General features: G+C 44.5%; 1 protein-coding gene across 6 annotated transcripts in view; it reads right to left on the bottom strand.

Moving 5' to 3' along the window:
- The window catches only part of LOC141105050 (uncharacterized), a 126,092-nt gene that overhangs the window by 81,651 nt on the left and 30,439 nt on the right, over positions 1-14,002 (bottom strand). Inside the window, exons 1-5 of one of the 6 annotated variants that reach the window (XM_073594877.1) lie at positions 11,030-11,175; positions 10,816-10,913; positions 10,557-10,706; positions 10,304-10,445; positions 85-1,582 (exon numbers count right to left, since the gene is read on the bottom strand). The exons of 3 other annotated variants lie outside the window; for them this stretch is intronic. In XM_073594877.1, the coding sequence (XP_073450978.1) occupies positions 85-1,582; positions 10,304-10,445; positions 10,557-10,706; positions 10,816-10,913; positions 11,030-11,114 (1,973 nt within the window). In that variant the 5' untranslated portion in view covers positions 11,115-11,175. Of the gene's footprint in view, positions 1-84; positions 1,583-10,303; positions 10,446-10,556; positions 10,707-10,815; positions 10,914-11,029; positions 11,176-14,002 lie in introns of those variants that run through there. 2 more of the 6 variants (XM_073594872.1, XM_073594873.1) reach the window with 2 other exon arrangements.

A 14,002-nucleotide genomic window follows, 5' to 3' on the forward strand; every position in this document is an offset into this window, starting at 1 on the left:
GGCTTCTCCCCCGTGTGAGATCTCTGATGTTTGTCCAGATAGTACTTCTGTGAAAAACATTTTCCGCACTCAAGGCAGGAATGCGGCTTCTCCCCCGTGTGAGATCTCTGATGTTTGTCAAGATAGGACTTATGTGAAAAACATTTTCCACACTCAGGGCAGGAATACGGCTTCTCCCCCGTGTGAGATCTCTGATGTTTGTCAAGACCGGACTTCTGTGAAAAACATTTTCCGCACTCAGGGCAGGAATGTGGCTTCTCCCCCGTGTGCATTCTCTGATGTCTATAAAAAGACGACTTGTCTGCAAAACATTTCCCACACTCAGGGCAGGAATGCGGCTTCTCCCCCGTGTGCAATCTCTGATGTTTATAAAGAGACGACTTGTCTGAAAAACATTTTCCACACTCAGGGCAGGGATACGGCTTCTCCCCCGTGTGAGACCTTTGCTGAGCAACCAATTCAGAACAGAAAAATAGCTTCTCACCCGTGTGCAGTCTCTGATGTTTGTGAAGAGATTGCTTCCTTGAAAAACGTTTTCCGCACTCAGGACAGGAATGCGGCTTCTCTCCCGTGTGTGATCTTTGATGTATGACAAGTTCTGATTTCCGTTGAAAACATTTCCCACACTCAGGACAGGAATACGGCTTCTCTCCCGTGTGAGATCTTTGATGTATGGCAATGTATGATTTCCATGGAAAACATTTGCCGCAATCGGGACAGGAATGCGATTTCTCACCTGTGTGCGATTTCTGATGCTTGTGAAGAGACGACCTGTCTGAATAACATTTGCCGCACTCAGGACAGGAAAATGGCTTCTCCCCCGTGTGAGACCTCTGATGTGCGACAAGATGTGATTTTCGTACAAAACTTTTCCCACACTCAGAACAGAAATACGGCTTTTCCCCCGTGTGATACATTTGATGTGTGATAAGACCTGATTTTTGTATAAAACATTTCCCACACTCAGGACAGAAATACGGCTTCTCTCCCGTGTGCAATCTCTGATGGGTTTTGAGATGGGATTTCTTGTAAAAACATTTCCCGCACTCAGGACAGGAATAGGGTTTCTCACCTGTGTGGGTTCTTTTATGCAAATTAAGTTGGGATTTCAAACGGAAAGGCTTCCCACACTCAGTACAGGAAAACCTCTTCTCTGTTGGAAGCACGGCACCGTCCCTCAGAGCCTGAGGTTCCTCAGGATAAGAGGAATACGATGGTCCGGCACCGTCCCTCACAGTCTGAGGTTCCTCAGGATAAGAGGAATACGATGGTCCGGCACCGTCCCGCACAGTCTGAGGTTCCTCAGGATAAGAGGAATACGATGGTCCGGCACCGTCCCGCACAGCCTGAGGTTCCTCAGGATAAGAGGAATATGATGGTCCGGCACCGTCCCTCACAGTCTGAGGTTCCTCAGGATAAGGGGAATACGATGGTCCATCTACACTGTGTGGTGCCGGATGGACATTTGAGGTAGCCGGGTTTTCTCCTGGACTATACTGTGTGATGTCCTCATCTTCTACTTTACAGTCTGGAGACAAAGTGAGACAATCCTCTGAAGTTTTCCTCATCTCCCGTCCATCTACTAAAATAGAAATAAAAAAATTATTAACAAAAATCAAAGGTAACCAGGAAATGGGTCCTCTGAATCTCTTTTCGTTTGTATCATTTGGTAGGTGGGTGGAATCACCTACTGTATATCAGCGGTCACTAAATGGTGGACCACGGTCTGGAACCAGACCGTCTGACAGTCCTGTCTGGACTGTGGCCGTGCCACTGCCATGGCTAGGTGTCCTCTCTTGGGCCTCCTGCCGGCCACAGATGTCATCCTCCCAGCGGGCAGGAGGAGCTGCAGATCGGGACAGAGAGCGGGAGTCTTTTCATATTAAAAAGCAGGGTAATTACCCGCTTGTTACATAATAACTTGGGCAGCTCCCGCCCCTCAGTCCCGATCTGGAGCTGCTCCCATCCCATCTGCTTTGAGGATGACAACGATTGCCTGGCTGGAGGCCAAGGAGAGGACACCCCAAGATGATTAGTGCCTCATCCCTGCCAAAGCTACCTTGGACTGTGCAGGGTAGGCTTGCATTAAAGGGGGCTCTGCGATATGTTAGGGGTGCTGCGTTATGTTAAGGGGCACTGCAATGTAAAGGGAGGCAGTGATGTGAAGGGGAACTGAGGACACTGTGGGACTGCTTTTAACCACCTCAATGCCGGGCACTTTCACCCCCTTCCTGCCCAGGCCAATTTTCAACATGCAGCACTGTCGCGCTTTGAATGACAATTGCGCGGTCATGCAACACTGTACCCATATGTAGACATATGCACTGCTGAAAAATTAGTTTTTTCTTCCGTTCCATTCTTTTTTTTTTTCTTTCGTTTTTCGGATCATTCGTTATGATCGATATTCGTTATTTCGAAAAAAAAAATCATAACTTCGGATGAATTTGAATTAGTTACGTTCCACTCGTTTAGATGTGGTATTCGTTTTTTTCGATAATTCGTAAGAATTCGAAAGAACGAAAATCTGAAATTCAAAAATCCGAAAGAACAAAAATCCGAAAAGTCGTAAATCCGGAAATCAGAACGAACTAAAATCTGAAAATAACCAAAATCTGAATGAACAAAAAACATTCTGATAATTTCTATAATAATTAAAATATTACGTTTATTAACCATTATTTTTTTTTTTAATTATTATTATTTATTAATAATAATATTAAAAACTATAATAATGGTTATAAACTATTAAATTATAGGTATTGATTTTGTGCACTCTGTCTGGGGCGCACGCGCCGCCGGCGACCCGCTCCCACTGTGAATGGACACAGTACGGGCCAATCAGCGAGTCTGTCGGGGCGCGATGTCTGCCAGGACCCACCGATCCTTCTCAAGACAGGCAGAACAGCGGTCTTCCTATGTAAACAAGGCAGACTGGCGTTCTGTGAGAGGGAAAGATGGAGATCCTGTGTTTCTGCTAAGCAGGAGCACGGATCTCTGCCTTCCCCCAGTCAAAGCACCTCCCCCACACAGTTAGAAAGTACCCCCTAGGGACACACTTAACCCTTTGATCGCACGTGATGTTAACCCCTTCCCTGCCAGTGTAATTTCTACAGTAACAGTGCATTTGTTTAGCACTGATCACTGTTTTAGTGTCACTGGTCCCCAAAAAGTGTCAGTTAGTGTTAGATTTGTCTGCCGCATTATCGCAGTCCAGCTAAAAATCGTTGATCGCCGCCATTACTAGTAAAAAATAAATAAATAAAAATTCCATAAATCTGTCCCATACAGTGGATATAAAAAGTCTACACACCCCTGTTAAAATGTCAGGTTTCTGTGATGTAAAAAAATGAGACAAAGATAAATCATTTCAGAACTTGTTCCACCTTGACTGTGACCTATAAACGGTACAACTCAGTTGAACAACAAATTAAAAGTGCCTCTGATTAACCCCAAATAAGGTTCAGCTGTTCTAGTAGGTCTTTCCTGACATTTTCTTAATCGCATCCTACAGCAAAAGCCATGGTCCACAGAGAGCTTCCAAAGAATCAGAGGGATCTCACTGTTAAAAGGTATCAGTCAGGAGAAGGGTACAAAAGAATTTCTAAGGCATTAGATATACCATGGAACAGAGTGAAGACCACCATCAAGTGAAGAAAATATGGCACAACAGTGACATTACCAAGAATTGGACGTCTCTCCAAACTTGATGAAAAGACGAGAATAAAACTGGTCAGGGAGGCTGCCAAGAGGCCTACAGCAACATTAAAGCAGCTGCCGGAATATGTGGCAAGTACTGGTTGTGTGGTACATGTGACAACAATCTCCCGTATTCTTCATATGTCTGGGCTATGGGGTAGAGTGGAAAGACGGAAGCCTTACGAAGAAAAACATCTTCTAATCCCAGCTAAATGTTGCAAAAACACATCTGAAGTCTCCCAAAAACGTGTGGGAAAATGTGTTATGGTTTTTGACCATAATTCCAAAAGATATGCTTGGTGCAAAAACAACACTGCACATCACCAAAAGAACACCATACCCACTAGGGGTGCGCTGGCCTCACAATTTCAATTTCTCTTCACTGGCCTCACAATTTGATTAGATTATGATTATCCTGTCCACAATTCGATTCCGCTCACGATGTATTACGATTACTGCGTATGGTTTTCATCCACAAAATTCAAGCACTCCGAAGAACTCAATTTTTTAAATTTTATCTGTTCTTAAAAAAAAAGACAACACTCCCTGCATGAAGCAAAGTGTAAACACAGCAGACAACTTAAAGAGGAGCTCCAGACTGCCCCCAAATGACTACAGGGGATGGTCAGAGACTGCAGACATGATACAGAAGATGGTCAGAGACTGCAGACATGATACTATACAGGAGATGGTCAGAAACTGCAGACCTACTACAAGAGATTGTTAGAGACTGCAGACATACTACAGGAGATGGTCAGAGACTGCAGACATGATACAAGAGAGGGTCAGAGACTGCGGACATGATACAAGAGATGGTCAGAGACTGCAGACATGATACAAGAGAGGGTCAGAGACTGTGGACATGATACAAGAGAGGGCCAAAGACTGCGGACATGATACAAGAGGGGGTCGGAGACTGCATACATGATACAAGAGAGGGCCAGAGACTGCGGACATGATACAAGAGAGGGTCGGAGACTGCATACATGATACAAGAGAGGGCCAGAGACTATGGACATGATACAAGAGAGGGTCAGAGACTGCATACATGATACAAGAGAGGGCCAGAGACTGCAGACATGATACAAGAGAGGGTCAGAGACTGCATACATGATACAAGAGAGGGTCAGAGACTGCATACATGATACAAGAGAGGACCAGAGACTGCGGACATGATACAAGAGAGGGTCAGAGACTGCATACATGATACAAGAGAGGGCCAGAGACTGCATACATGATACAAGAGAGGGCCAGAGACTGCGGACATGATACAAGAGAGGGTCAGAGACTGCATACATGATACAAGAGAAGGCCAGAGACTGTAGACATGATACAAGAGATGGACAGAGACTGCATACATGATACAAGAGATGGTCAGAGACTACAGACATGATACAAGAGATGGACAGAGACTACAGGCATGATACAAGAGAGGGTCAGAGACTGCATACATGATACAAGATAGGGTCAGAGACTGCATACATGATACAAGAGAGGACCAGAGACTGCGGACATGATACAAGAGAGGGTCAGAGACTGCATACATGATACAAGAGAGGGCCAGAGACTGCATACATGATACAAGAGAAGGCCAGAGACTGTAGACATGATACAAGAGATGGACAGAGACTGCATACATGATACAAGAGATGGTCTGAGACTACAGACATGATACAAGAGATGGACAGAGACTACAGACATGATACAAGAGATGGACAGAGACTACAGGCATGATACAAGAGAGAGTCAGAGACTGCATACATGATACAAGAGAGGGCCAGAGACTGCATACATGATACAAGAGAGGGCCAGAGACTGTAGACATGATACAAGAGATGGACAGAGACTACAGGTATGATACAAGAGAGGGTCAGAGACTGTGGACAATGTCCCCATAACGTCCCCCCAAACGACAATGTATGCCATTTTATTATTTATGGTTTATGTATGTCTTATTGTCTTAGTGATTGATTCACATCACAACTTCATTGATACCCTTTTTTCTTTGTATGATTTATGATTTTGCTCATCACTGCCCCACACATGCAATGCATGGCTGCATGTGTGGGGTCAGTGATGAGCAAAACCATAAATCATACAAAAAAAAAGGTATCAATGAAGTTGTGATGTGAGTTAATCACTGAGACAATAAGACATGCATAAACCATAATTAATGAAATGGCATGGTCACTTTAATGTTTAGGTCCACCATCAAGTTCATTATTTTATTACGGTCATAATTTGGCAAATTTGCACATAATGGTTCATCAGATATGTGTCTTACTTAAGTACCTGATGATGACAGAGTGTGCACTGCTTTCCCACTGCAGCCTCTGAGGAGGACAAGCGTGGCCATCCAGTATTCTTCTGGCTCGCTGGGGTCTCCCACTGCCCACAGCAGCCTGTTGTGAGGAGGACAAGCGCAGGACGCTGGCTTAGGTCTCCCGCAGCACCTTGTGTGACAGTAAGCCGAGGAGGAGGAGGACTCTCTGGAGACCGGGAGTCAGGGACACTCGCTCCACATGTCTTCTCTCCTGTAGCAGCCAGCTAAACACACGGCGACGATGCTGGGGATGACGTCAGTGGGAAGCAGGAAATGAGGGTGCGGCTAATGCCCACGGCTCAGTGTGGAGAAGCAGGGCACAACGCCTTTCGGCTGATTTCAGCTCCGTTCTGGGAGGCACGTGCGCCACACAGATGACGTCACCCCAAAATCGATTATTTCGGTTGTAGCATCAATGCCGAATCGCGGATGGCCGAATCGCGATGCATCGATGCTGCGATTAAATTCAACACCCCTAATACCCACCGTGAAGCATGGTGGTGGCAGCATCATGCTTTGAGGCTGTTTTTCTTCAGCTGGAACAGGGGCCCTAATCAAGGTAGAGGGAACTATGAACAGTTCAAAATATTTAATATTGGCACAAAACCTTCAGGCTTCTGCTGGAAAGCTGAACATGAAGAGGGACTTCATCTTTCAGCATGACAACGACCCAAAGCATACGACCAAATCAACAAAGGAATGACTTTACCAGAAGAAGATTAAAGTTTTGGAATGGCCCAGACCTGAATCTGATTGAATATCTGTGGGGTGATCTGAAGAGAGCTGTGCACAGGAGATGCCCTCGCAGTCTAACAACAGATTTGGAGTGTTTTTGCAAAGAAGAGTGGCAAATATTGCCAAGTCAAGATGTGCCATGCTGATAGACTCATACCCAGAAAGACTGAGTGACAAAAGGTGCTTCAACAAAGTATTAGTTTAAGGGTGTGCACACTTATGCAACCACATAATTTTATTTTTTTCATTTTTAATTCCCTCCCTAAAAGATTTCAGTTTGTTTTTCAACTGAGTTGTACAGTTTATAGGTCACATTAAAGGTGTACAAACTTCTGAAATGATTTATCTTTTGTCTCATTTTTTTAAATCACGGAAAGCTGACATTTTAACAGGGGTGTGTAGACTTTTTATATCCACTGTAGTTTGTAGACGCTATAACTTTTGTGCAAACCAATCAATATACACTTATTGGGAAATTTATTTACCAAAAATATGTAGCAGAATACATATTGGGCTAAATTGAAGAAGAAATTAGAAATTTTAAATATATTTTTTACTTTCTGTCAATAAAAATATTTTTTTCAAAGTTGTCGGTCTCTTTTTGTTTATAGCGCAAATAGTAAAAACCGCAGAGGTGATCAAATACCACCAAAAGAAAGCTGTACTTGTGGAAAAAAAAGGACATTTTATTTGGGTACAGCATCGCACGCCCGCACAATTGTCAGCTAAAAAAATGCAGTGCCTTATCGCAAAAAATGGCCTGGTCATAAAAGGGGGGGGGGGGTGTGTGTGTGTGTAAATAAAATTTGTCCCCCCCCAAAATGTCATAATAACAAGTTATTTCTCACACACGGCATAGGCATAATTGCAACTACACCTCACAACACATTCTACTCCTCCTCCCGAGTATGGCTATGTGAGACTTTTTCACAGCCTGGCCACATAGAGGCCCAACATCCGAGGAGTACCTTTAGGCATTATCCACTTTAAGACCAGGCCTTCTTCTGACCCTTTTTGTTTACATAAAAAGTAAAAATCTGTATTTTTGCTAAAAAAATTACTTAGAACCTTCAGACTTTATATATTTTTAGCAGAGGCCCTAGAGAATAAAATAGTGGTATTTGCACATTTTTTATCTCAGCGTTTTTTCTAACACAATTTTACACACTAATGCATAAATACACTTTGAATTTCAATGCACACAAAGAATTTCAATACCCAAATTTTGGAAAAATATCAAATTTGGTGTTGTGCTGGGTAAACAGATAACGAACATGCCATGCTTTTAAAATTGAGCACACTTGTGAAATGGCACCAAAGTTCTGTATTTAAAAATCTCCATAGGCGATGCTTTATAAGCCTATATTGGTTACCAGTTAAGTTACACAGGAGGTCTGGGGCTAGATTTATTGCTTTCACTCTGACGTTGGTGGCGATACCTCACGTGTGGTGCGATCACCGTTTACGTATGCGTACGGGACCAATGTGTGCGCTCGCCTTTGCACATGAGCACATGGGGACAGGGGCGCTTTACTTTTCTATTTATTTATTGGTGGGACACTGTGACAGATGTTGATCGTCCACTGGCGGAAACTGACAGATACTGATGTTGCAATGGAACACTATCGCAGATGTTTTTGAGCACTGGTACAGATGTTCATTGGACACTGGTACAGATGTTCATGGGACACTGGTACACTGTGACAGATATTTTATGCACTGGTACAGATGTTCAGGGGACACTGGTACACTGTGACAGATACAGTATTCTTGTGCACTGGTACAGATGTTCATGGGACACTGGTACACTGTGACAGATGTTTTATGCACTGGTACAGATATTCATGGGACACTGGTACACTGTGACAGATGTTTTATGCACTGGTACAGATATTCATGGGACACTGGTACACTGTGACAGATGTTTTATGCACTGGTACAGATATTCATGGGACAATGGTAAACTGTGACAGATGTTTTATGCACTGGTACAGATATTCATGGGACACTGGTACACTGTGACAGATGTTTTGTGCACTGGTACAGATATTCATGGGACAATGGTACACTGTGACAGATGTTTTTGTGTACTGGTACAGATGTTCATGGGACAATGGTACACTGTGACAGATGTTTTATGCACTGGTACAGATATTCATGGGACAATGGTACACTGTGACAGATGTTTTGTGCACTGGTACAGATATTCATGGGACAATGGCACACTGTGACAGATGTTTTGTGCACTGGTACAGATATTCATGGGACACCGGTACACTGTGACAGATATTTTTGTGTACTGGTACAGATGTTCATGGGACACTGGTACACTGTGACCGATGTTTTGTGCACTGGTACAGATGTTCATGGGACACTTGGACAGGGACAGGGACAGTGGTGCTTGGTGTACTGTGTGGGGATGGCTGCAGTCTGTGTGATCTCTGTGTAAATGAACACTAAAATCATCCGTTACACAGAGAGCAGTCACAGGCTGCAGCATTCCCCGCTCCCTCCTCTCCCACTGAGCTCTCACGGAGCTCAGCAGGGACAGCCGACACAGAGACACGTGTGTCTCTGTTTACACTGTTTGATGGCTGTGATTGGACACAGCCATCACGTGATCAAGAGGGCCAACCACAGCACCTATGTCCCGATCTGTGATGAGCTGTCAAAGGATAGGGCCGCGCGGTCACCCATTCTGAGGAATGTACAGGTACGTTCACTCAGACCGAGGAAGCTCCCACCTGGCCATTTATGTACATAGGCTGGATGGGAGGCAGTTAAAGAGGGGCCTGTGATGTAAAGGGGACTATGATGTGAAATGAACGCTGAAGACGATGATGCACGGGTGGGGGAACGTGATGTGAAATAGCGCTAACAAGATTCGGACCTCTGCTCACCGGATCTCTGCAAATTTTAATTCAAGACCCCTGACCTATATGGTGTTAGCTTGAAACCCAGTTTGGTTATTTGGGTGACTGCGAAGATTGATTTTTGGGTTATTAACCAATGAGAACTGTCCTTAATAGGAGTGATGAAGGGATTATAGAACGAGTGTCCCCACCCCCTCTATCACTCATGGTCATCTTGCCGACCCAAGCAGGGCTGCAGTTCCTTATTTAGTCCATGATTTAGTCATGAAAACCAGCCGGGCTGAGCCCCACCAGAGGTCAGAGAGTAAGGATGGGGGGAGAACAACCAAGATGAAAACTGAACTGATCCTGAAGACCACCATCATTGGGTTACTGACTCCTCCCTCATTATCACTTTCTGTTTAAGGTTCCAAAGTGTGAGGATGTTATCACATTATTATCAACACGTAAAGGTCTGTGCTCCAAACAAATCATCAGATATAAAATGTCCAGCTGGTAGAAAATGGGTGAAACAAAAGAGAATACATATTATGTTTATATATAGCAGTGTGTAGAGGGGAGAGAACAGAAGTCAGAAGTATGTAATGTACAACATAGAGTATATAGTGAAGGTGTTAGGATTACGTAAAGTATCATATAAATTATATAGTGAATGTATTTACTATTAATGACCCACCTGTGCTGATCTCTGTAGGAGTGTCCTCCTCTATAAATGTCCCCGTTATTCCATCCTCCTCCATAGACTGCTGATCATCCCTCACATACGTCTCTTCTTCTTCTGTTTTAACCTCCACTTTTATATCTGTCAGATCTTCACCCTAAACCAAGAAAATGATAGAAACTTAAAATGTAATATTGTGACATCACATATAGAAAAGATCCACACATCATCTTGCAAGTCCATGTCCCAGATTTTCTGTTCAACCAACCTTGTATTGGTGAGGGATGGTGTGATCTTCCTGTGTGGAATCCCAGGAATACAGAGGACCTCCCCCTCCCATAGACTGCTGAGCTCCACTCATCAACATCTCTTCTTCTTCCTCTTTAACCTCAGCTTTGATGTCTTTCAGTTCCTTGCCCTAAACCCCAAAGATGATAGAATATACGTGTAAAATGGAACAAGAGATTACATAAAAGAATGGCCTCTCATAGCTTAGAATTCTGTTCTAGTTGTTCAGTCCCACCTACCTGATGATGGTGAAGGATGGTGTGTCCTTCCCGTGTAGAATACCAGGAATACAGAGGACGGGGACATCTCTCTGGTGGGTTCCCATTACTGGATCCATCTGTAGGAAACACACACACTGACTGAATACATTGTTTCTATGTGTTTATCAGATGATGGGGGATCTAGGTGGACCCTCCGTACTGCTCTCTCCTTTACAATAAAGTCTCCTCTTACCCGGTGATGTGAGGGGCGGCTGATTCTCCATCATGACGTCCTTGTAGAGATCCTTGTGTCCTTCTAAATACTCCCACTCCTCCATGGAGAAATAGACAGTGACATCCTGACACCTTATAGGAACCTGACACACACAATGATACAGTCACCATCCAGACACATCCCTTGTCTGTTACTGGATAATGTCCCAGAATTCCCGGCACCGCTCACCTCTCCTGTCAGCAGCTCCATCATCTTCTTGGTGACTTCTAGAATCTTCTGCATGTTGTGTCTCTCAGGTTTTAGGGAGTTGCATGGAGGCACTGTGATGGTCATATGATCACCTGACTTCAGAAGAGGAAATCTCTGTATTGAAGAATCAATAAGAATCTCATGTTAGAATCCCAGAATCCTCCTCACCTCTCCGGTAAGGTTTGTGTTTTATTAATATAGATAAGAGTGATGTCATGTGACCTCCCAGAATCCTCCTCACCTCTCCAGTCAGCAGGTAGATGATCTCCAGGGTGAGGTTTAGGATCTTCTCAGTCATGTGACTCCGGTCCTCCTCCATCCTCATTGGTGCCGTCATTTGATCTATACAGGTCTCCTTGTAGACGGATAACTTTAGGAAATGAAAGTAAGAATTATTTGGATGGTATTGGTCACACAATAATAGGATGTGGATGTGAGGGGGGTATAGGATGGTTGCTGTGCATTTAGGAACTACTGCCCCCATGTGAACACATTTAGTTTGCACAATTTAGTGTTTGTTACATTTTCAAGGTTCCGGGACCCTCTTGGCCCGCCAGATCAGAAATTCCCTTTTACTGTGGAGTTTGTTTTATTTCTGAACTGCTTTTAGTTAGATCTGCAGACAAGGAATGATAAATACGATTCTTCTTCTGTCTTCTTGGTTTTCTCTGAGGCAGTGCTGTGAGGTCAATGTAGGGTCATCATGATGTCCAGGAAGGGGAACTTGCTGACTTTTGGCCGGAGTTCTGGGCTAATCCAGATAATTGCCAGTGCTCAATCTGCAAGGCTCCAATCTCTGGCAGCCTGCTGACTGATAGGAGTGATGTCACTGTCACTCTCTTTAGCAAGAGAAGGGATAGGATTGGATAGCAGGAGGATGATGGTGGTAAAGTAGAGGGCTGTTGGGGGGGGGGGGGATTTTGTTGTCATCCCTCCATTGGCAGCCCAGTGTGGGTAGGGGTAGGACAGCAGGGGGTGAGGGATTTGTTCTCTTAGTTGCCAAGTATACTGTAGTATCCAGAAGCTTGTACAGAGTGGCGGTGGGTTCCTGGTGTTCTGGATTCCAGTACCAGGCTCTGACACAGTCTATGTCATGGGAAGGTATTGGACGGCTCCCTCAGACCCACAACGTGGCCTGCTAAGTGAGTCTGCGCACACAGATCCTCTAACAACGAGTGCGTACCCAGGGTGAAGGACTTCCCTTCTTCATTCCACTTGGTGTCCTGGAACATATTACTTGACCAGTAACAAGGGAAGAAAGTGAAGGCTGCCTTCATTTCCTTGTAAGAGTTTTGTAAGTAGCTTTGAAAAGTGCAGGTAGAAGGACCATCATTGATCAAGAATCCCCCTCCCTACCTTAGAAGCCCCCTGAGCCCTACAGCCTCCTCTTCCCTCAGAGCCCTGAAGGCTGACTAACCCCTCGGAGTCCTTCAGAATCACCATCATCTCAGAGGCCCCCCAGAGTCTTTATCCCTATTACCCCCTCACAGCCACAGCCTCTTGGGACCATATTGCCAAAAATGAGGACAATGTTCCGGCCCCGTAAGTGGGAAATGTTCTGACCCTGAAGGGGTTAATCTATGTTTCTACGCTATATATGTGTGTGTCATCATCTGCTGGAGATAAAAGATGTCACGGTGACCATGGAGGAAGATGATGGACATGACGGGGGGTTACTGGGTGTAAATAGAAAATCAGATCCTATTACCTTCTCTGCCATAAGTTCCAGCAAGGTGTCCCCTCTACTCACCATATCTACTTCTCCTCGACTCGCCTCTAACCCAGAACTTCCTGTCTGCACCTGACATCCCTTCCTGTATACCTGACATCACTTCCTGTCTACCATAGAGATTTCCTGTCTTGGTAGAGGTGAGATCACCACCTTGTGGAGCTCAGAGGAACTGCAGACCTGAGTAACGTCTCATAGTGTGAACACGGCCTTGCGCTCTTAGTTGTCTCCACTCCCACCAAGGGGGATAGAAATATATTACTGCCAATCCAGCCTTTCTCAGCCAGGGTTCCTCCAAAGGTCCCTAGGAGTTCTTTGAGAAATGAACAATTTCTGTTTCTCAGTGGGGATGAGCTTCGAGTTTGGGTTGACCATAAGTGTTGACCCAAACCCAAGCTGTTCACAGTTTATCAAATGAGCAAATTAAATGGTCATATTTGGTCAGTGCTCCCACTCACCTCCTATTTAGAGCTACTTAGTTTAGTCCTAGCTAGACCCTTCCCTCTTCTTCTATGTCTACTCAGTCAATGTTCGTTTTTCACAGAGACTTGCTTAGGAAAGTCATTGTCCTCTTACTGTAGTGGCAGTGTTGAGCCTCTGAAACTTGTGGCAAAGCACTCCCCCAAGTTGATAGCATGTGGATGGTATGATTCAGGAGGGGGTGGGCATGCACTAAGTACACTGAGTTGTATATGGTAAGCTCCTGATTACTACAGTCTATATGCTGGGCTGTATATGACATGTTCCTGACCACTGCACTCTGTACCTTGGGCTGTATACAATATGTGTAACGAGATCCATTGTAAAGTAATTGTGCAAGTTTCATCCTGCACTGCAATGGTTAATAGTTATGTAAGAAGTTCCTTTCTTCTACCACAAGATGGAGCTCTGCCACTCTGATTCACTTTCAGCCAAAGCACTGAATTGTGGGAGATGTCGTTAAAGCGGTTGTATACCCATTTTTTTAATTTTTACCCATACAGGTAAGCCCTTTAATAAGGCTTACCTGTAGG

The sequence above is a fragment of the Aquarana catesbeiana genome, linkage group LG08, assembly GCF_042186555.1.
Source record: "Aquarana catesbeiana isolate 2022-GZ linkage group LG08, ASM4218655v1, whole genome shotgun sequence".
In the NCBI taxonomy this organism is placed as follows: Eukaryota; Metazoa; Chordata; class Amphibia; order Anura; family Ranidae; genus Aquarana; species Aquarana catesbeiana.